The 23,204-nt window shown below is 44.8% G+C and overlaps 1 protein-coding gene across 1 annotated transcript in view; it reads right to left on the bottom strand.

Moving 5' to 3' along the window:
• Window positions 1–23,204, bottom strand: part of GRB14 (growth factor receptor bound protein 14) — a 681,395-nt gene that overhangs the window by 33,779 nt on the left and 624,412 nt on the right. The window contains exon 12 of the mRNA XM_085645413.1: window positions 20,407–20,500. Within this exon, the coding sequence (XP_085501539.1) occupies window positions 20,407–20,500 (94 nt within the window). The remainder of the gene's footprint in view (window positions 1–20,406; window positions 20,501–23,204) is intronic.

The raw sequence follows: 23,204 nt of genomic DNA, 5'->3' as shown, positions 1-23,204 counted from the left end.
TGTAGATGAGTTTCTCCATCCGGAGGTAATCCACATGTAGTGGGATGGATGCACTGTGCATCACTCTACTTCATTGTCTTAGCAAACAATCTCAGCACTTCATGGTGCAGCTGTTGCATAGTGATACGTAAAATATAGGCGAGGCTTGGAACCTTCAATTTTTGACACACAACCTCTGCAAATTCCAGAAAGCCCTTTTCTTGCACCAAAGCAAAGCAAAGTTGGTCAATTGCCAACATTTAGGTTAGCTTTACTTTTCATACATGGACTTGACTAAGGGTCAGGCGTATCATAAATCCTTGCTGAACATAGATGTGATAGTGAAAAAAAGATCAACACACAAAGGGAGGACAGGGCAAAGGATCCTGCACCAGTAAAAAGTACCTTCTCCGGGCTCTGTTTTTTTTATTATTTAGAAATTGGTACGAAGGGCCTAGGGCATGGCCTTCATGTGCCCTAGAAAAATGACAAACAAGTCACTTAAACAAGATAAGCAGAGGTTGGTCCAGCACTCAAATAAGTAACATATAAATGATAAATTGTGATCAACCTTATTAACAATATAGCAAAAAACGCAGTCCAACAAGGTCTTCCCAATCAAAGAAAAAGTGCTGGCAGAATATGATTCGGCGATCATGAATTTTATGAATTTGTATATCAATAAAGAATAGAATAATTTTTGCATCTACAATCAAATTCTGAAGGCAATTTTTCTTTGATTGGGAAGCCCTTGTTGGACTGCGTTTTTTGCTATATTGTTAATAAGGTTTATCACAAATTATCATTTATATGTTACTTATTTGAGTGCTGGGCCAACCTCTGCTTATAGATTCGATAGTGCTTTAGCTTTCTGAGTGCCAGAGCTGACTATAATGCTACTACAAGTTATGTCTGGCAAGGTATGATGCATGGATACTTGGAGTGACCTAATAATATTTTGTTGCCACTGACTGCATGCTGTGAGTAGGGACACCAATCATTTTTAGGTGTTGTTTTCATAGGATTGTTTGTTTATCATATTTGTTAATTGGCCCCTCAGCACCAAGATGTCCACCTGGACTCTCACAATGTACCGCTTTGAGGCAATCTGTGCAGCCTGCAATAAATTCATCATTCGTCATAAGTGTATAGCAGTCCCAAAATAGGGAGAAGTGCTTTGTTACGAAGGCAAAGCCAGAATAACTTGTTATGGCCATAGGCAGAGTTTACTTTTACTTAGGCCAGGCTGGGAATATGGTGGGGCTTAAAGGAAGTGTTTTTTGAGGATTTTATAGAAATGGCAGCAGGTGATGATGATACATGAGATGGTTGAACAGAAGTGATTTGCACTTTCACAGTGTCACTCTAATCATGAACAATCACTGGTTAATTTTCCTCTCTGCATTCTAGAACATTCTTTTTGCATGGTATCTGTTATGTGACTCAGTGGTGAACTTCATATCACCTTCATCTGAAAGAGGGCACTCAGGAAAGATGGGGGAGTGGTCCTTCTTTCCTTCAGAGGAGATGGTGAAGACAATGTGTCCTAAGTAAGAGCATTATCAGCATCCTGCTGTGCAGCAATCTAGACTTCCTGCACTGCTCCTAACACATGAAGTTCATCTGTAGCAGGCTCTTGTTCCTGTTGAGATTCCTGTGAAGTCTTGGTTTGCTCGGACAATCCCATTTTAGACTCAGTGGTCTCAACCGTGAATGCAGCCATTGCAGCATCTTTGGTTGTGGAGGTGGTGGTGCAATTGTGGATCCAATGCCTTCCTTTCTATAAGCTGCTGCATTGGTTACAGCATTCAGCATTCAGCAGCTTGAAGGAAAATAGAAGCAGCCTTAATGCCAGAGGTGGCAACAGACTTCTCCTCACTGGCTGCTTTATTCCAACAAACCTGTTTCCTGCAAGCCGTTTTCTTCACTTCTTGTTGATCAGCAATAGCTTCAGCACTTAGTGGAGAGGTTTCTGAACTTAAATGGCAGCTAATTACAGAACTGTCACCATCTCAATCTCATTCACCTGCAGGCAATATAAAATAAGAATGAAGACAGTCAGACTTGCCCATTATAGTGAATGAAATAAAAGACCCAATAACGTGTAACAAAAAAATGCCCATGTGTAAATGTATTGTTTTGTTAGATCAGGTATTACTAAAAACAAAAGTAAATGGAAAGTGACATAAATAACATATATGTGCTGTCCCTGAAGTATCATGGGACTCTTATGGGAATCCGGAGAAGCTGGAAAATATCTATTAAATTCATTAGAAATAGAAACCACGGCCAGAAGACCAAAAAACATACACATACATAAAATATTATAAAAAAAGAAAATATGTGTAAAAAAAAATCAAAAGGAGCACAAAATACATGTGGTTTCTGACAAGGCCATAACATACAATGCTCTCAGCTGAAGCCTTTTAAAAGTGGCATACAAAGGATAATAATTCACAATCAGAAATACAAACTAGTTTCACAGAAAAGTAGCAAGAAGATGGCTTTGCAAGGCAGAGTGCATGCAGAACAAAGACAAAATGCCCCCTTGTGAGAGACACACACGCACACACACACACACACACTTAACAAAACGAGAACATGGCAAGTAAGGAGGAGGCATCGAGAACAAAGACAAAATGGTTGCCTATATGACAAACACAAGTTTCACAAAATGGTGGATGAGGTCATGGTAACAAAAGAGAAGGCATGGAGAACAAAGACAAAATCATCATCTGTGATTCGCACACAGATTTCATCAAAAGGTGGGTGAAAATTTGGCAAGGAAAGAGGAAGTAACGAGAACAAATAGATCATGATTGCCTGCCATGAAGCCAATTCTTCTGCTTCCACCAACGAATACAGGCAGCACTGCAGGAAAATGTTTGCACAAATACATACCCAAAATATGCCTGGTCTTATTCAGAGGCCTATACGACTTCTCTAGAAAAGCAGCAATGAGAATGTAAAAAATCAAATATGATAAAAACATTAACAACACTTCAACATAACAACTGTCAGAAAATCATTTAAATTACATTTTTGAGCATTGTTCCCGGATAGTTTTTTCAGTTTAATGGCATTTTGTTTATGTGGTATTGCATAGTATTTGGCATTAAGAGTCACAGTCGCTGTATGAAATACCAGACATTATGCAAGAGTACATTATAGCCAAGAACATGCTTTCTCATCAATGCCATGAGGAACACTGCTTCACTGGCTAGTGTTACACCATCCAGCGATGCTTCTTTCACACTAGCACTGCAAAGTCGGGATGATCTGGGTGCATTTGAAGAAATGAACAAATACCTTGCCACCCCAAAGGCTTTATGATTGTGTCATCCATCTTATTCCAGTAGCGTGCATTCCTCATGGTTAAATATATGCCCTCATTGTATGTGAAGAAGACAAACTGAATACGCACAATGAGGATTCCTTAGCTATGGGGATATTTGGCACTTTACATTCCACTCTGTGGCACCTTTCTCCTTCATTCCTTATCCTTAAACAGAAATAAGATCAACTTCAACAAGCATAATGGTACACCAAGTAGAATGTTTGAGGTGCTTACTATCTGGTAAGGATAAAGTAGAGAATGTATGGAAAGCTGCTTTCAACCCCATTCAACTGCTAAGATTATTTTGTGATGCCATTGAATTTAGCAACGCATCAACAGCTGTTCAGCATCTGAGTGAGAATGAATAACCATTAAAGACTTTCGCACATAGCTGACATTACCTAGAAGGGGCTCTAGATGAAGTGCCTGTGTGTGATTAGCACAAGAATGTAGGAATCTTGCATACCACAAAATGCGAAAATCAGACTGCATGAGGCCAATCTTCACAGGACTGCTAGAGGTGGACATTGAGATAATGCTCTTTCATTTCACTACAGACAGCTTTAATACCCTGCCCAACTTTCCAGAGCCAAATCATAAGAGAAGTAGTGTTTGCCTAGTGGACCTGATAGATCCAGCCGCATACTGTTTGAAGGCCTTGGTAAGGCCGCAGGTCTGCGCGCCAAGATGGCGTGAAACATGGGTTGACTGTTTTTCTTTGTTTTAAAGAAAGAAGCATAAAAACTTAGCTTCACAAGATCTCCTTTACCTAATTTTCACTTATTTGATTATTATTTTTTATTTCGATGGATAATGTACCAAAGAAGTTGTATGAGACAACAAGTATACGATTCATGTCCTATACTCCTTTAAGACCTTTGTCAATTTCATTGTAAGGGGTGGGGTCATGCCTTCGAGAGGAAATGTAAACTCTCCCTAATTATCAACTGATACCCCTCTAGTGGAATACTTGGACCTGAAGTTTCTTTTTTTCAGTAAACCAAATGCGGAAATCACTGTCAATGATACTGAATGCTCTTATATTCATGATTTGATGTTCTGCCTTATTAGTGTCTTGCAAAGCAACATTGAAAATGTGATGCCTCTGAAGAAACTTCAGAAATGGAACATTCAACTCCTCGTATTCATCCCGCTACTTTCATGACTGCTTTGCTAATAGAAACTTTTCTACAGTTAGTCAAAATAGAACAACAAAAGGTCACTAGTGACACACGCACGCCAGAACATCCAAACAAAAAGCAAAAAAAATCAAGGTTTACTCTCCCATGAAAATCGAATAGATACATTCCCACCTTGACTTATCAAAATAGAGAGACAAGGCAAAATCTCATTCGGGAACCACAAGCAGAATGCAAAATAGTAATTAACTTCATGTTCAGATAAATTGATTATCTGAGTAGAAGGCGCTCCTTACCTATTTATACTACTAAAATTCTAAAAGAGCAGAAAACAAACTAGAATATTAAAATAAAGGTTTACCTTAGGGGACATTACAGTCTATGAGAATGGGAAGGTGTTCCAGATAATGACAGAAGGTTCAGGGGTGATCTCAGCAGGTGAAGACTCTAAACTAAATTAGGTGTGGGCATTACAGAAATGGAAACTGAGATTCATTCAAATGAAATTCTTATGCAATTTTTATGTGGATGTTACACTGTCTCATTGCATTCACTGGTGAAAAGGAGTCACAGTCTACAATCTCTTACTGATTTGTGGCACTCATGGAAATATTTCTAAAAATATTTTTTTGCACTTTCAAGTTGCTCTAATTCTTGCTATTGGCTTCTTGGAGACCCTTAAGACGAAATGATGAAAGCCCTAACCGCAGAATGATTAGAGGGCAGAACCCAAACATGGCTTTACTGTTTGTGGTAACCGAGTAAGGGAACAGCCTGATTCTAGAAATAATGATTTAATCCTGAAAAGCTCTCGTAGGCAACAAACCGCTTTGCACGCAAAGTTGCATGTTAAACGAAACAATGACCTACGGTGGTAGCCCTTGGTTGACTTTTTGATCCAAACGTCTGGCTATGTGCCTTTTATCTGCTTTCATGATTCTCTCTGGCTTAGAAATAATTTCTAAAAAGTTCAAGTTACAATCATGCGCTGTGCTCTAATTCCAAAAGGTACGCAACCTTTTGTACAAATTCATTAATGCCAATGGCAATTAAGAAATAATACGATTAATATGTTTTTTGGCTTTTACGATAGTCTTTAAGCGCTGGCTTAGTTCACAGAGGTATTAGCTAGCAGAGTGTCACTTTGTTTCATTTGCAAACATGGTATGTTTCAACCCATAACAGGGTTTGTCAGCCCCTAGACCCTCCATCTTTGATGACAGGCTAAACCGAGTCATCCTCTAACAAAAATATACAGGATAAAGGTTCAGCTTTACTCGGGCAGAATCGAAACTGAGCGCTGATCGGTGGATAATGAATACAGTAAAAGTGTGAACAAATAGGTTGACTAGACCAATCTTTTTACTGCAAATGAGATAGGAATAAGAGAGGAAATATTCATGCAGCCAACATTTTCAATAAGAACATCCTCAACTGGTGTATTAGGCATGCCTCAAAGCCAACATTCCAATGAGGCGGGAGAGCACGCCTCTTACCAAATATCACTCTTGCAGTGACATTTGGAAAAACCATATTACCTTATTTGCAAAATGGGCTGAGTAAAAAACATACCTCTATAGTATATGTTATATGTGTGAGCGGTTTTATACATTTTAAGAGTGCTTTTTATATTGCAAGAAATTAGATCCTTTCCTGGAAAGAGACATAATGAGAATCTCCAAAGGACTTATAAAAGTGTTTATTGATTAAAAATCAGGGGCATAGATTATCGTGAAGGGTTAGCTCGCCTAAAAGATACTTGTAGAAGCAGTCTAAATGACGCTGCTTACTCCCTCTCTGTCGTTCCCCAACTTTTTCAGTGCTCTCCAGTGCTTCATTTGTGCCGGCGGATGCCGGTCGCACATATCTTAGGTCCCTAGGACATTGCAGGTTTTCTTGTGGGTGCAGTACTCTTTGTTTTCTGTACCCCGCTGCAGCTCTGGGTGCTTGAGGTGCCGTGTGGCTCGGTGTGCTTGACCGCTTTGGTGCCCTCCACCCAGAAAGTTCAGTTTTTGGCTGTGGCTGCTGACCATGTCTGGTCCAAGAGCAAACAGAAAGCAAGAAGCGCAAATATGAGGGAGAGAAGGGAAAGAAAATGAGAGGCAGGAGCAGAAACTCAAAAGTATGAAGGAAAGAAAAGGAATGCAAGAGGGATGAAAAATAAGAGAATGTTTTGTGGAGAAAAAATAAGGGAAAAAAAGGGAAAACTGCAGAGAGAAAGGGAAATAAGAGAAGGAAGGATAACAGGAAAGAATAGGGGCAAAATGAGAAATAGAAGACAAGATGAAAGAAGGTGAACGAAGGGAAAGTAGAAAGAAAGAATGGTAATGACTCACCAAGGACAGAAGACATGGAGAAAGGGAAGGAGTAAGAAAGATTTGGAGTAGGTAGAAAGTGTGGGTGAAAGGAGATAGGGGCATATCAGCAAGGGCCGCCGATAATTATCGCTAAGCGCACTTAGCGCTAGGATAATTATCGCCGGCTAGCGTGGAATTTTATCGCTGAGATAGCGTGCTATCAGCAACACTTATCTCAAAAGTGATAAAATTCCTCGCGCTAACAGACAAAAATGAGATTATCGCTGGAAATCCAGCGATAATCTCACACATTTTGGCGTTAGCTTGCTGATAAAGCAGGGCATACTTAGCCATTATATCCAGCTTACATTGGATATAATGGCTAAGTCAGGGTGAAAGCAGGCATAAGGAAAGTAGCGTTAACTGTAGTTAGCTCTACTTTTCTTATAGCTATGCCTGTTAGCGATTCCCTTGATAATTGGAGAAATGTCGCTTAGCGACATTTCTCCAGTTATTTTGGGACGGAACACCTACTTTGCATCTCATTAGAGATGCAAAGGTGGGCGTTATGGGAAAGGGAGCTAAAGCAAGGAATCACGCGTTAGCTTGACCTTGATGATTAAGCGATAAAATTATCGGCGCTTTTCATCCAAAAACGGACGCTAAAGAGGCGATAACGTTTCATCGCCAGCTTGCTGATATGCCCCAAAGTGATTAAACAAACGATGAAAGAGTAAATAGTACAAGAAATTAAGATGTTCATACATTAAATGAACAGGTGAAGTAGGTAGAGCAGGGATCATCAAGTGAAGGAGGGGAATACAAAACAGCAGAGGGGCTGTGCAGGACATGAGCGTAAAATGCAGGGTAGGACCGTGACAGCAGTGGAAGTGTGCTGTGCGAGTGTTTAAAGTAGGTAGTGTCTGCTTAAGAAACATATTGGGCACCTGCATCTATTTTTCTCTTTTACAAATTAAGCACTAGTGGTTTCCCTGAATGTTTGATCTCTTTTTTACCCCAAGGTTAGGTAAGAGATGCAAAAGCTTGGCAACTGTCTTTTGGTTAATTTCCCAACATATACATCTATGCAACTGCAGTTTAAAATCTTTCTCTGATTGTAGATACGCAAATCAGTGCATTTTTTTCCCTATTTACTATCCAGCGCTAAACTTGTTTAGTGCTGGAAATAATGGAAAAGTAATGCGAAGCTGCACATAGTGCTGCTTCGCATTACTTTGCGCCATGGGGTCGTACCAAGGGCAGAGCATGGGCATTCTCATGCAACCACCCAAGGTTTATCACGCTAAACCCAATTTACTAAATGAAGTAGATTCGGTTTAGCATCAGAAAACTGTGCCAATTTCAAGTAGGCGCACAGAAGGAGAAATGCCTTTATGGAAACATGGTCTGAGATTCTGCTGTTCGGAGGTGCTGACATCTGTTGGTCACCTAGTTGGTGGCCGGAGGAGCTGGGTAAAGCCCCTGCACCTAAAGAGGTAGTTAAAAATCTGGGCATTAAGCTTGATAAAACACTTACTTTGCAGACCCATATTAATACAATTGCTGGGTTTTGCTATCACATTCTAAGTTTACTTAGAAGAGTTTTCCCGCTGCTTCCATTTTCTACCAGGAAGACTCTAATTCAGGCTTTGCTCATGAGCAAGATTGATTATTGTAATGCTCTTCTTCTCTCTGCTCATGCTGCCTCACTGGACAAATTACAGGTTATTCAAAATACTGCTGCTCGACTGGTAATGGATTCTCCGGCCAGAACCCCCTCTCTGCCTTTATTGCATGAATTACATTGGTTGCCAATTCGTAAAAGAGTGCAATTTAAAACATGTTGCATGATTTTCAAGGCTCTAAATGAGCTTAGCCCTTGCTATCTAACTAGGAAACTGAAGGTATATAATCCTATATCCTCACTTAGATCAGGATCAAAAAAACTTCTCTCTGTTCCCAGAATAAATAAAGCCCGTTCTGGTGGCAGGGCCTTTTCGTACTTGGCTACTTTGTTTTGGAACAGCCTTCCCCAATATCTTCGCATGGAAATGTCCCTCCTCCGTTTTAGAAAGCTGATGAAAACATACCTCTTCTAGTTCAAGACAGTCCGCTGTTGCAAGCGCAGAGATACCCTTTGAGGTGATTCAGCGCTATATAAAATTATAAAATCAAATCAAATCAAATCAAACCATAACTACCCACTGACGATCAACAGTAGGTAGTTATAGTTGGGACCATGTTCCTATAGAAAACGTGTTTTTTGACTTGCCTATATCTCTGCTGTCATTTTATGAATCTTCGCCAAATGTTCAGAAAAAAGTGTCATTGTGAGCCTTGTTGTGCATGGGAAGTTTCAGGGTCATCCGTCAGGTGGGGGGCTGAAAAAAGGGAGGTGAACAAAAATATGGTTTATCCTTAATTCCCATAGGAGTTATGAACATGACTAAATCCCATACCACTGGACGGAATTACACCAAATTTGGCAGAAAGTAACATTTTGGTTCGCAGATCACTCTTTCAGTTATTTGGTGTATATTTATTCAGTTGTTGTGTAGAAATGTAAGGGAAAGCACATAAGGATTACTAGGCGAAGCCTAAGCACAGATCTCATGGTGAGATCTGATTGGCTGTCTGCACTTCAACCAGAAAGTGCTGGCAAACATCTTGGGACCAACTTACACAATAGCACCCCATTGAAATGCATTGTAGTGATTGTCAGGGTTTTTGGGTCACAAAAAGGAGAAATAATGTATTGATGGTACCATACTAATTTCAGGAATTGCGGCGTGTTCCAAGGTGTTTTTGCCCTGTGAAAAAACCTTCTGCTGAGAGTACATCAATCATGTTTAGGGGAGAACAGTTTCCTCATGATTTTCCCAGAGAGGTTATAGAAGGTACTGCAAAAGCTAAAGTTAGCGCATAGTTTCATAACAAATAAATCTCCCAAGTTGGCCACCAGAGAGAAAGGAGCTGAAATGTTGCACAAATATCACCTAAATATAGCCCAATGTCAGAAGTGTGCAAAACGCCTACTCATATTGGGCTTTGTTATAAAAGTACATGAAAAAAGGTACTAAGAATTCAGGAATGGAGTGACAAAATAAAAAAATATATATATATTTTTAGTGCTGTCTTCCACACTATGGGAGGGAACAATGTTGAAAATGTTGCCATTAATGGTTGCTTTGTGTGAGAGTGGTGTGCCATTCGTATGCATAGTTTTTACGTTTCCTGACAGTATTGTATCTATCTGATAAGACCAAAAAATAATATTTGATCAACGAGCTCAATTTTCAGGTATGTGAATTACATTTAATTTGGAGAAAAAAATGATTGAAAAGATATATGTGTATGTGAGAATGTTATTAGAGAGTATCAAATATGATTGAGAAAATATTGGAACTATATGAGGTACTGTATGAGTGGTTTTGTTAGTGGCTTTGTATGTTTAATAACAGGAGAGTAAGACTCTTTATAAGTGTATGAGAATTTACAGTTTGTCTGATTTGCAGACTAGATGTTTGAGAAGTTGGTTCACAATCTGTTACTTTGAATTAGAATGTTATACACTTGCTGTTTACTACATGGTGTATTTGGCAGGGAAAAACTGTAGATTAAGAGTTACATTTTTATATGACGTGTTGTTCTCAAAGAGTGTTTTTCTTTGAATTCTCGCTAGTGTGGTTCTGTTACACTGCTCTGTCAGACAGCTACAGAAACAAATATGCATTCAGTCACCTACCCAAAAACTACTTGTGCATGCAGCAGATTCAAACATGTTGCAGTCACATCTATATTGCTCTCTTTTCTGTAACACAGGCGCTGAGGTATTTGTTTATAGCCACTTACATTGATATTTACTGAGCCACAGAGATACTAAAATAGACAGTCACATACCACCACATTTACTTAAGGGTCTCATGGCACTGCTACAGGTGTACTTCTACAATTCCTCAGATATGTTGGCAAGTACTGACATAACCTTCTCATTCATGTAGAGAATTACTCTTTCAAATATGGACGATGCTTGGTAGTACAGGTCCTGTGTGCGCACTTTCATTTGTAGCTTAATTTGACATGAAAAAGCTGTTTATCCAGTCTTATTTCCCAGTTTCTGCATACTCAAAATCAAATCAAATCAGGTGCTTGTTAAGCGCGACTACTCACCTGTAAGGGTCTCAAGGCACTGGGGGATGTGAGGGGGTGTTTTCAGGTTCCAGGCCATCAAGGAGGGGGTCTGTTGAAGAGCCAGGTTTAGAGGTTTCTTGCGAAGATTGGGAGCGATGTTATCTGTCTGAGGTGGAGCGGAAGGTCGTTCCAGGCTCTGGCCACGCGGAAGGAGAAGGAGCGGCCTCCCGATCTGGTCTTTCCGGTGCGGGGGACCACGGCGTAGTAGAGCTGGGCAGATCGTAGGGTCCTTTGGGGTGCATGGAATTTGAGTCGGCTATTCAGGTATTCTGGTCCGGTGTCATGGAGGGCCTTGTGAGTGTGGGTTAACATCTTGAAAGTGAGTCTAGCTTCGAGCCAGTGAAGTGTGCGCAGGTGCTGCGAGATGTGGCAGTGTCTTGGCAGGTGGAGGACCAGACTTGCGGCGGCGTTTTGGATGTTCTGCAGTTTGCGGGTGAGGTTTTTGTTTATTCCGGCATAGAGTGCATTGCCGTAGTCAAGCCTGCTGGTGACCAGGGCGTGAGTGACGGTCTTTCTGTATTCGAGGGGGATCCATTTGAAGGTCTTACGTAGTAGGCAGAGGGTGTGGAAGCAGGAGGACGAGACGGAGTTGATCTGGTGGTCCAGGATAATTCCCAGGTTGCGTGCATGGTCTGTGGGGGTGGGCAGGCTTCCGAGGGCAGGGGGCCACCAGGTGTCGTTCCAGGCATCTGGGTTTGGGCCCATGATGAGTACTTACGTTTTTTCGGTGTTTAGTTGTAGGCAGCAGTTGTTCATCCATTTGGCGACGGCTTTCATGCCTTCTCGAAAGTTGTGTTTGGCGGTGTTGGGTTCCTTAGATAGGGAGAAAATGATTTGGGTGTCGTCTGCGTATGACACAATGTTGAGTCCGAAGGTTTTGATGATGGGGGTGAGCGGAGCCATGTATACGTTGAAGAGCGTAGGGCTGAGGGAGGACCCCTGGGGGACTCCGCAGATGGTAGGTGTAGGGTCCGAGAGGAAAGGGGGGAGTCTGACATGCTGCGTTCTGCTGGAGAGGAAGGAGTGGATCCAGTCGAGGGCCTTGTCTTGGATCCGTGTCCCATGGAGTCTGCGTATTAGGGTGCGGTGAGAGACTGTGTCGAATGCCGCTGAGAGGTTGAGGAGGATGAGGGCTGCTCTTTCTCCTTTGTCCGCTAAGGTACGGATGTCGTCTGTTGCGGCCAGGAGGGCGGTTTCCGTACTGTGGTTTTTTCTAAAGCCGGATTGGGAGGTGTCGAGGATGTTGTGCACTTCGATGAATGTGGCGAGTTGGCTGTTGATGGCTTTCTCAATGACTTTCGCTGCGAACGGGAGCAGGGAGATGGGTCTGTAGTTTTTGAGGTCGGTGGGGTCCGCCGATGGTTTCTTCAGGAGGGGGTTGATCTCAGCATGTTTCCAGTCATCAGGGAACAAGGTGGTTGCCAGGGAGCAGTTGATGGTGTGGCAGAGCATGGGTGCGATGGTGTCGGCGGCTCTGTTGAAAACGTGGTAGGGCAGGGGTCCGTGGAGGCCCCGAGTGGATTGACTTCATCGTCTTCAGTGAGTCTTCAGTGGTGAGGGCTGTCCAGTTGTCGATCGCTGGCTTCAGGGTGTCGGGGTGGTTGGTGAGGGTTCAGTGTGTTGGTTGTCTTCATCGAAGTTTTCGTAGATGCTCTTGATTTTGTGGTGGAAAAATGTGCTGAGTTTGTCGCAGAGGTCTTGTGAGGGAGGGATGATGGTGGACTCGCCGGTGGGTTGGGCGAACATATTGATGATGTTGAAGAGTTCTTTGCTGTTGTGTGCATGAGTGGAGATTCTGTCTTCAATCACTTTTTTCCTCGTTTTTCTGATGAGTTGGTGGTGGGTGTTGGTGGCGGCTCTGAAGTTGTTGTGGGCTTCTTTGGATTTGGTGTTCCTCCAGGCCTTTTTGAGGCGGTGGCAAGTGCGTCTGGACTCTCGAAGTTCAGTGGTGAACCATCTAGCTTTCTTGGCGTGGGTGTTGTTGTTTTTCTTGAGGGAGGCTATGGTGTTGGTGCTGTAGGAGATCCATCTGTGCATGGTTCGGGCTGCGGTGTTGGCGTCGTCGTTATCCGCGATGGTTGAGGTGGAGTTGCTGAGTGATGAGGTTAGCTGGTCATCGGTGATTCTGGTCCAGTTTCTTCGTGGGAGCAGGTGCTGGTGTCTGTGGATGGTGGGTGTTCTGAAGGTAAAGTGGACACATCGACGTCCTTGGGAGTTCGGTGGTGTGGCTGAAGGTGATGGAGTTTCCTGTTGTGAAGATGGGGTCGAGGGTGTGTTCTGCTGAGTGCGTGGGTTCGGTCACTATCTGCCGTAGTCCAATGTTGTGGAGGTTGTCCAGGAGGGATGTCGTGCTGGGGTCCAGTTGGTTGTCGAGGTGGAAGTTGAGGTCTCCCAGTAGGGTGTAGTTGGTGGACGCAATGGGATGTGGGGAGATGATGTCCGTGATGGAGTTGGCAAAAAGTCCACGGCGTCCAGGGGGTCGGTATATGAGGGTTCCTCCGAGGGTGGAGGTAGGGCTGGCCAGTATCTTGAAGTGAAGGTGTTCCATCAGGTCTGTGAGCTCGTCGGGGAGTGTGCTCAGGCGGAGGGTGGATTTCTGGACGATGGCGATTCCTCCTCCTAGGCGGGTGGGACGGTCCTTCCTGGAGATCTTGTATACTTGGGAAATGGCAATGGTGATGTCCGGTCCCAAGGTGGTGTTGGTCCAGGTTTCGGTAAAGAATGCTACGACTGGGGTAGTGCTGTCGAGGAGCTCCCAGATTTCAGTGGCGTGTTTGTGGAGGGATCGGACGTTGAGGAGGATGCATTGCATGGTCTTTGGTTCGGTTGTGTTGTTGCGGGTGGATTGCGCTGAGCAGGTGGTCTTGGCGGTACTGCAGGTGTGCCGGCAGCGGTGACAGCTGAAGGGTCCGTGAGTGTCGGCTGGTGATGGTAGCTTGCAGTTGTTGTTGCTGCCTGGGTTGAGAGTGTGGAGTGCCACTGGGTTGTAGCATTGGCGGTGCAGAGATCCAGGGTTCCTGGCACTGGTCGCAGTGGGGTCGCGGATGGGTGCAGCGAGCTTGCCTTTGGTGCCCCGGCGGCGCGGCCGCTGCACGGCCACGCAGTGGCTGCCATTAAGTAGGGGTCGGGAGGGCTGGACAGCTGGGAGGCGGGAGCGGGGAGGGGAGCTGGACCGGGCCAGTCGCACTGGTCGTGCTGTGGAGGAGGGGCCGCGGGGGCAGCAGCGGTGGGGGAAAAACAGGCTGAAAAAGGCAAAAGGAAAAAGGCAAAAAGAGAGAGAAAATTGCAAATAAGGGAGCAAAAGTGCAAGAAAGAGTGGAGGAAAGACACAGAGGACACAGGAGAGTGAAAGGAGGAGATTTAGATGAGGGTGAACAGCGAGTGAAAAATGGAGGAAAGACACAGAAGGAGAGTGAAGGGGGAGCTTGAAATGAGGGTAAAACTACAGAAAAAGTGCAAGAAAGAGTGGAGGAAAGACACAGAGGACACAGGAGAGTGAAAGGGGGAGATTGAGATGAGGGTAAAAACAAGTGAAAACTGGAGGAAAGACCCAGAAGAAGAGTGAAGGGGGGGATAGAAGTGAGGGGGAAAACGAGTGAAAAAGGAGAGAAAAAGTGGAACAAGAGAATGGAGACAGAGGTCCACTGGACCACCAGGGTGAGGCGCAGGTGAAACCTTAGAAATTCACTGAAAAAAACAAAGGTTTCAGGGACATTATAGTTAGGAAAAAGAATTTAAAAAACCCTAGAAATTCACCAAAAAAAACAAAGGTTACAGGGAAGTTATATTTAGGCACACATTTCTCTCATACAAAACCAGTAAAGTTTAGCAGTTATAGTTAAATGACCTAACTAGAACTTACGTCTCCATAATGCACTGCTTATGACCTCACATATTACATCACTCAACACTCATGACATTGTCAGTGACTTCACTGATGAAATCTCAAATGACATCATCCAATAACTGTTAAAGATATATACCTTAATATATATTATATACTAAGATACTACAAAACTTAAATAAGTATAGTATGTGCCTTACTAAAGATTAATACTATTTGTAACACTTATTATGTAAGCGGCTGTGTGACTATGTGCATCCATGTGTGAGTAGGTGTCTGAGTGGCTCTATGGGTGTGTGAGTGTTGTATGAGTGAATAAGTGGCTGAGTGGATGGCTGTATGGATGAGTGAGTGACTGTGTTTGTGGCTGTGTGGGTGAGTGATTGGATGTGTCAGTAGTGTATGGGTGAGTAAGTGGGTATGGGAGAGGCTCTATAGGTGAGTGATGGGATGGGTGAGTAGCTGTATGGATGATTGAGTGGGTGCATAAGTGGTATATGGATGAGTGTGTGGGTGTGTGAGTGACTATATGAGTGAGTGAGTGAATGTGGGAGTGGATATATGGGTGAGTGTGTGCTTGTGTCAGTGACTGCATAGTTGAGTGAAGACGTGTTAGTATCTGTATGAGAGAGTGAATGGGTGTGTGAGTTACTGTATGGGTGAGTGAGTAGCCGCATGAGTGACTGTATGGATGAGTGGGTAGGTATATGAATAGCTGCATGGGTGACAGACTCAGTGTGTGAGTGGCAGTGTGGGTGACTGAGTGGGTGTGTTATTGTCTGCATGACTTTATGACTGGGTGTGAGTGAGTGGGTGCATGAGTAGCTGTATGGGTGAGGTAGTGGTTGAGCTGAATATGCAGCTCCCTGGATCTCAAAGCAATTTGTCTGTTTCCTTGATCGCTTGACATAGAGCAGTGAAACAGACACATGCTTCGCTTTCAGCAAGCAAGAGCATTTTCTGCTCTCACTTGTTAAATGTGGACCAGTGTTTGCTAGTGCTTGGCAGGAATCGTGCTCCCGCTAAACCATAGCAAACTGGAATGTCCTGGGGGGAAGGCACCCTGGGACATTGCTGGAGCAGGCCCTGGGGGGTGGCTGCCCCAAGGGCTACCTAGGGCTCTAGGGAGCCATGCAGCCCCTCTCCTTTCTTTCATGATGCCTGGGGAGGTGGTGGTCCCCAGAGCCTTGGGTCCACAACAGACCCCCTTAATTATTGTGTTTGTGCCCCGAGGAGCAGGTGGTCCCTGGGGCTGTGGGGGAGACCATGGGCCTCCCACGCATTTGGGCCTCCCACACATTTTGTTTTTATAATGTATGTGCCCCAGGGAGGTAACAATCCCTGGGGCAGCGAGGGAGGCTGTACGACCATCCCTGCATTTATTTTAAAATAATGAGTGTGCCCCAGGGTCATGACAGTCCCTGGGGTAGCGGGGATCTGGGTGGGCCACACTGCATTCCTATTTTTAAGTGCACTAGGGATGTGGCAGGCCCCAGAGTAGCCGGGGTGGCCGAGCGGGCCCTCTGCATTTCTCGTATTTACTGCCGTGGGGAGGTGGCGGTCCCTGAGGCTTGGTTTAAGCCTGGGAGGGGGCCCCATGAGCCCCCCTCTTTCATTTCTTTCATGCCCCTGGGATTTGGTCCACCAGGGGGTGTAAAAAAAGCTGTGAGTCCACCTGCAAATTCACAGCAAAATTGACATTAAAAAATACTTTACCCCAACCATATGTGGGTTGTCAAGTTATTCCTACCAATTCATAAGTTTTAACTTGTTTTAGGACTCGTTTTCAAGCCGAGTTTGAAGATCACTGTCACACTTCCTGGTTAAAGTGTTGGCACCCAATCAAATTTTAGGAGGATCTGCAAGTCCACTGCAAAGATATCCAGAACTCTTTTTTGTAAAACCTTTAATATCTTTGAAACTACTGAACAGATGTACACCAAATCACAACAAATAGGCTTTCTGACACACCATCTGATGTTCTTCCAAATTTGGTGTAATTTCATTCAGCAGTTTGAGCTGTACTAGTGTTCAAGAAATTAAAAAGCCCCATTGAAATAACATAAGAAAAACGTGTTTTGAGCCCCCCTTTATTCTTAGCAAACATATGACAGTTCACCGAGAAACTTTCAACACAGCAGCTGAACCAAAAAAGCAAGAGTTTTGAAAATGTTATGATGATTCATAAAGCGGCGCAAAACAAATACCCTTTTCCTTTTCGAAACTTTGGTCCTAACTATAGCTGTGAATAATCTCCAGGAACTAGCATCTCCCCGGGGCTTAACTGATTTAGGAGGTGGGCCAAGCGGCCCCCCTAGTTGAGCCCTACATGGCCCAGGGGACCGCCATCCCCCAGAGCCGGCTCCAGCAATGTCCCGGGATACTCCCCGGGACATTGCAGTTTTCGATGGCTTACCAAGAGCACAGCTCCCGCCAAGCCATAGCAAACTCTGCTCTACTTCATGTAAAAATGCTCTCTCTTCCATGAAGTAGAGAAAAATTGCTACATGTTTGCAGCCCCCTCTGTCCAAAAGCAATGCTGGCTCCTGCAGGAGGCGGGGAGCCGGCAGGGACCACGGGGGCCTTGAGGCTCCCCCACTGTCCCCAACGAGCCTGCCCTGCTCCAGGATATAGGGTCCCAAGGGCAATATCGGCTAGGGCCATTTAACAAAAATGATAAAGGCCTTGCCCCGGGGCATTGGGTCCCTTTAGCTGAAATAGGCCATGGGAGGCCTCCCATTTAAAAAATAAATAAATACATAAACGGCAGGCTCCAGAGGATGGGCAACCCAGGGCCAAAATTGGCCCAGGGAAGGGCGGCCACACGGTCCCCCTTCTTTTATTAATATATATTTTTTTTTAAACAGAAAAGGCTGGGCCCTGGGGGATGGGTGCCTGAGGCCATAATCGTCCAAGGGGAAGGAAATCACGCAGCCCCCTCCCCATTTAAAAGAACATTGGCCCGGGGTATGGGGTCCCCGTGGCTGAAATTGGCTTAGGGAAGGGGGCTACATAGCCCCCTTTTCCAAAAACAAATTCTTTAATTAAAAAAAAAACTCTGGCAAGTCACTGGAGGCCACACATCCTTCACTACCTCTCTGCAAATGCGCCACCTGGTGCAATGGTAGTTGGAGAAAGAAATCCCCATGAATGCTGAGGGTCTCTGGGGGCCAACAAGCCCTCTTGTTACCTCAAGTAAGTCCCAGACAGCAGGATTGCTGAGAGGGCTTGAAGGGTGAGTGAATGGTTGTGTGAGTTGGTGTATGAGTGAGGGAGTGGGTGTGTGAGTGGCTCTATGGAGGACTGAGTGGATGTATGAGTACACTGTAGGTCTGTGAATGGGGTTATGTAAGTGGTTGTATGGGTGTGTGAATGGGCATACAAGAGGTTTTATGGGGTGTAGGTAGGTGTGTGAGTGGTTCTGTGGATGATGTCATCAGTAAAGTCACTGACATGAGTGATGTAATATGTGAGGTCATAAGCAGTGCATTGCAGTGGCGTGAGTTATTTTTAACTCTCTAACTATAACCGCTAACTTTCACTGGTATTGTACAAGTGAAACCTGAGCCTAACTATATCGTCCCTGTAACCTTTGATTACAGGCCTCCCTCACCGAGCCGATTACAGCCCCGGAGACTCCATCCCCAGGGGCCCAGCCTTTTCCTTTTATTTATTTTTTTAAATGATGGAAAGGGGGCCGTATAGCCCCCCATCCCTGGGATGATTTTGGCACTGGGGGCCCCATCTCATGAGGCCAGCGCCACCCCTCTCCCTGGGCAGATATTGCCCCAGGGCATGGACTCTCATTGGGCACTGTGGGGGGAGCCTCAAGGCCCCTGTGGTCCCTGGCGGCTCCCCGCCTCTTGCGAGAGCCAGCAATGCTTTTGGACACAGGGAGCTGCAAACATGCAGATTCCTCTGTCCAAAAGCAATTCTGCTCCGCTTCATGGAAGTGAGAGCATTCTCAATGCTCTTGCTTCCATGAAGCAGAGCAGTGTTTTCTATGGCTTGAAGGGAGTTGTGCTCTCACCAAGCTATAGAAAACTGCAATGTCCCGGGGTGGGTACCCCGGGACATTATTACAACCAGCACTGGGCGGTGGTGGTCCCCAGGGCCATGTAGAGCTCCAGGAGGAGGGCATGCGGCCCCCTCCTACATCAATTAAGCCCCGGGAGGTGGTGGTCCCCAGAGCTGCGGGGGGCCTCGTGGCCCCGGCATTTCTGTGAATAAGCCCCTGGGAGCTGCTGGTTCCCTGGGTTGCATGGGGGGCTGGAGACCACCACACATAATTTCTTTAACATAGCCCCAGGGAGGTGGCAGTCCCTGGGATTGCAGGGAGGGTCACATGACCCCATGCATTTGAGTGAATAAGCCCCGGGTAGGTAGCAGCACCCGGGGCTCTGTGGGGGGGCTAGAACACCCACACACATTTTTTTTACATAGCCTTGGGAGGTGGTGGTCCCCCGGGCTGCGGGGGGCCCATGTAGGCTCCCAGGACGTGGCCCACCCAGGTGCCAAAATTAAATGAAGCCTGGGAGCCTGCGCTTCATTGTTTTAAAATTTTCAGCGGGAGTCGTGAATCCAATGCGACTCCAGCTGAATTTATTTTAAATTGCTCTTTTGGCACCTGGGTGGGGGGTCCCTGCGGGACCCCTCTAGGCACCTAGGTGGTCAAGGTGTTTCTACCCTGCCCCCTTTTCCTTTTTCCTCAAGTTTTTCTGTGACTCGGTTGAACTGTGTAGCAAAATGGCTGCTAACAATTCCTGTTTGAAGAGCTGGCAGCCAATCAGAGCAGTGCATTTCACTGCACGAGCTTGTCTTTGTTTGCGAAGACTTCGCGATCAGAGAAATCACTATAATTTTGGCCATAAATTTCTCAAAACTACTAAATGGATTTACACCAAATATGCAAAAGGCACTTCCTTGAACCAACGTCAGCCTACCAGCCAAATCTGGTGTAAGTCCATTCAGTGGTTCGGGCTGTAGCTGTGGCTAAAGGTTCCTATGGTAATTAACATTACAAACACCCTTATTTCTTGCCCCAAAATCTCGGTCACCACTGCACGGATTACACCAACATTTCCATGACAACCAGAACCTACCTAGACATTTTTTTTTTCAAAAACTTCATGAGGAAATGTCAAGTGAAGCCAAAGTTATAGGCAAGACAAAAATGCTTTTCCTATGGACTGCCAATAGGTAAGATATGCATATTATTTACTTAGCTATTCATACTTACCTTCACAGTATTCTGGGAGTTGATATTTTTTCCACAATATTTTGGCAAGTTGTTATTTTTCACCTGGATATTTTGACATAAACTCCCCCTAAGTGTCAGATGGCGACATAACTAGAGACATATGATTGATTTTTCCTACTGAGATTTTTTTAATCTTGCCAATAAAGAAAAGGACATCACACATATTCGGAAAGAATGATGGTTAAAGAATAGGGGTGTTCTAAAGACTCCACTAAGCTGCTCTTTTTTAAGATATGAAATGATTTAGATTCCTGTTTATACACAGAATCAGTCAAATCAGCATATATACAGTATGCCAATATCTGCTGAGGTTTGGCTTATTTGTTACTTGTACAATTTTTAAATTCACTGTGACTTACCACAACAATCTGAAAATGCTTTATCTTCTTCCCATGGCACAGAGAAAGTACAAAGTGTTTTGGAATGCTCTGGCTGTCTCGTAAGAGAAATACACTAAACAAAAGGGAAACAATTGATGGAAGAAAAATTCGATAAATTATTCAGTGCATCCAGAGAATGTCTTAGCTAATGAATAAATCATAAAAATGAATGTTCTAAAATGAAAAGCAATAAATCACACACATACAAAATAATTATGAACACATTACGCATTATTAAACATGTTTCATATGTTTATTGCCAGATTAATGGTACCTCATTGAAGTACCAAATTTAACAAGTTTAAAAGATACATCCACATGATGATGTTGTTTCCCAATACATAAGTAAGGGACTGCCTTTAATTGGTAAACTGTAAGTGACTTCAAAGAAAGACCAAAAACCCAAGTTCTAGTTGTACATAAGAAAAAGTAGCTTATCACTATACACTTTAAGGGTATTACATGGCAATGAGGTGTGGCCATTGAGCACCATGAGGTGAACTGGGATATGCTGCTAAAGTGTGGGTGTTTTTTTATTTTTAAAAGGCATTTTGAAAGGCAGGAACCACCACTCTGGTCAGGATAAGTTAGATACACACTAAAAGATAACCTGTGCTCACCCTCTGGCAGCTTGGCATAGAGCAGTCAATCTAGAGGCAATGCGTAAAGTACACACACACAGTAACACAATGAATGCACCACAAACAGACTCCACACAGGTTTAGAAAATAGGATTACAATCTTAACAAAACAAGACCAAAACGACCAAAATCTAATGTATAGAAGTTGAGATATTGAATTTTAAAAGAATAAATGATGTAAAATGCCGAGAAGCAAGTAGCACTAAAAAGGTTACTTTTAGTCATGCTGGACCAGGCCAACCATAATGGAGTGTCGGCCGGCCGGCTACAGCATCCACGGAGGCCCCGGTAAACAAAGTACCTTTCCTGGTGGCAAACAGCAAGATGTGTTGGTTGATGTCGAAGCTCGCAGGTGTATGTTGAGTCGATCTTTTACACACAGTGTAGGTGATGCGTCAGTTCTAAAGAGGCATCGAGCAATGCACTCGATTAAACCATGCTGTCAAGGGGATGCATTGGTCTCACCAAGCTGCAGCAGTGGCAATACGCTCTCTGATGTGTCGATCTCCGGCAGCAAGCTTTGGTTCTGAAGCGATGCGCCGATTATACTCCACAACCTGGTCTCTGCACCAGTTCTGCTACACGTAGTCAGGAGATGCACTAAATCTATGTTGCAAGTATCTGGCCAACTTCCAGTGAGCCAGGTACAGGAGCAGGGGTAGATACTTTGATATCCCTGAATCTCGAACAACAGGAGGAGCCAACAAACCCTTGTAGATCACTTGAAGTGAAGGCAGAGTCCAGCTCTCTTTCAGTAGAGTCATAGGGCAGCAGGCAACAAACATAAAAACAGTCCTTCCATATCAGCAGTCCAGTTGAGTTCTTTAAGCACAGAAGTTCTTCTAGAGAGCTTCAGTTAAAAGTCCAGTAATGTCTCATTATAGGGGTCAGAGACCCAGTACTGATACCCAAAAGTGCATTTGATGTGGGGTTGACTTTAAAGCAGCTCACTGAAGTGTGCAGGTATGCCTTTCAACCAAGGCCTGTCTGCCAGGCTATCAGAGAGGCGACGGACAGATGATGTCGGATTGAAGGCGAACGGCCGCCAGGCAGGTCTCACGAACGGGACAGCTTGCGGCCATGGTGCAGGAGCTCCTGTGCGACGAAGTTGCAGAGTCCTTGTGCCAATGGGGATATTGAATGTTGCAGCTCCCCCCTCACCCCTTTGGCGGCAGAGAAACTTGGAACAATGGAGAGCGCCCCCGGAGAGGCGGTGAGTGGGGGAGAACAGGAGCCGCATGGCAGAACGGCAGGCCCCAATGGCAAGTGCATAGTGAGGTGGCTGCGAAAGGCATGACAAGCATACACGCATTGCAGGGGGTAATGGGATGTCGGCAACCGGGAGGGCAGTACATACCAGCATCAGAGAATGGCGGTAGAACGACAAACAGCTCTCAAATGAAAATGTCTTCATGCCTGACCTTAAGATGGTGCCAATGTGAGACACGCACTTTACAGGCAAAAGCCGATCAACAGAACCTGAAATCAGACACCCATGACGGACGACGCGGCCCGCAAGATATACTGCCCAGGTAGCCTCACGACCAGCAAATATACAGCGGGGATGTGAAGAGAAGCCCCAAGCATATGTGATACCGCCGAGACTGCACTGCGTGTGGCCTCTGCGTACACCTCTTGGAGAGATTGACGTCAGATATCTAGCAAGTTTGCTCAGAATGCTGCCTGACCCTTAAATGGAGGTCTCAGGAAGACAAAGAATGTTTCCCTTTCTGCAGTGAGGGTCTTTCCCTACCAGACCGACTGTCCCTAAAATGGTCTCCATGAGTGTGCCCTTGGCCAAAGCACTCCTTCCCCCCTTGTTGGGGAGGGATCCAGCATTTATGCCATGGAATCTCAGAAACCCCTATGAGAGAGTCCACAGCGACAAGGGAATAACTCATAGCAGAGGACTGGGATTTAACCCTTTACCACTGGGAGCCGTCACCTACCTAGCCGGACATTGGCAAAACATTCACCCCCAGTCACAGATCTGGGTTTAATCCATTGTTATTTTGCTCACCACGCCACCCCAGTTCAGACATGGCCATATGCAAATCAGTCTTGACCCTGTGCCTCATGGGAACAGTCCAGCCCGAACTGTCAAGCCATGTCTTCCCTGGACCAGAATCAAGCATC

Source organism: Triturus cristatus, chromosome 3_1, assembly GCF_964204655.1.
Source record: "Triturus cristatus chromosome 3_1, aTriCri1.1, whole genome shotgun sequence".
NCBI lineage: Eukaryota > Metazoa > Chordata > Amphibia > Caudata > Salamandridae > Triturus > Triturus cristatus.
The sequence above is the reverse complement of the archived record's forward strand: the minus strand, read 5'-3'. Positions and strand labels throughout refer to the sequence as shown.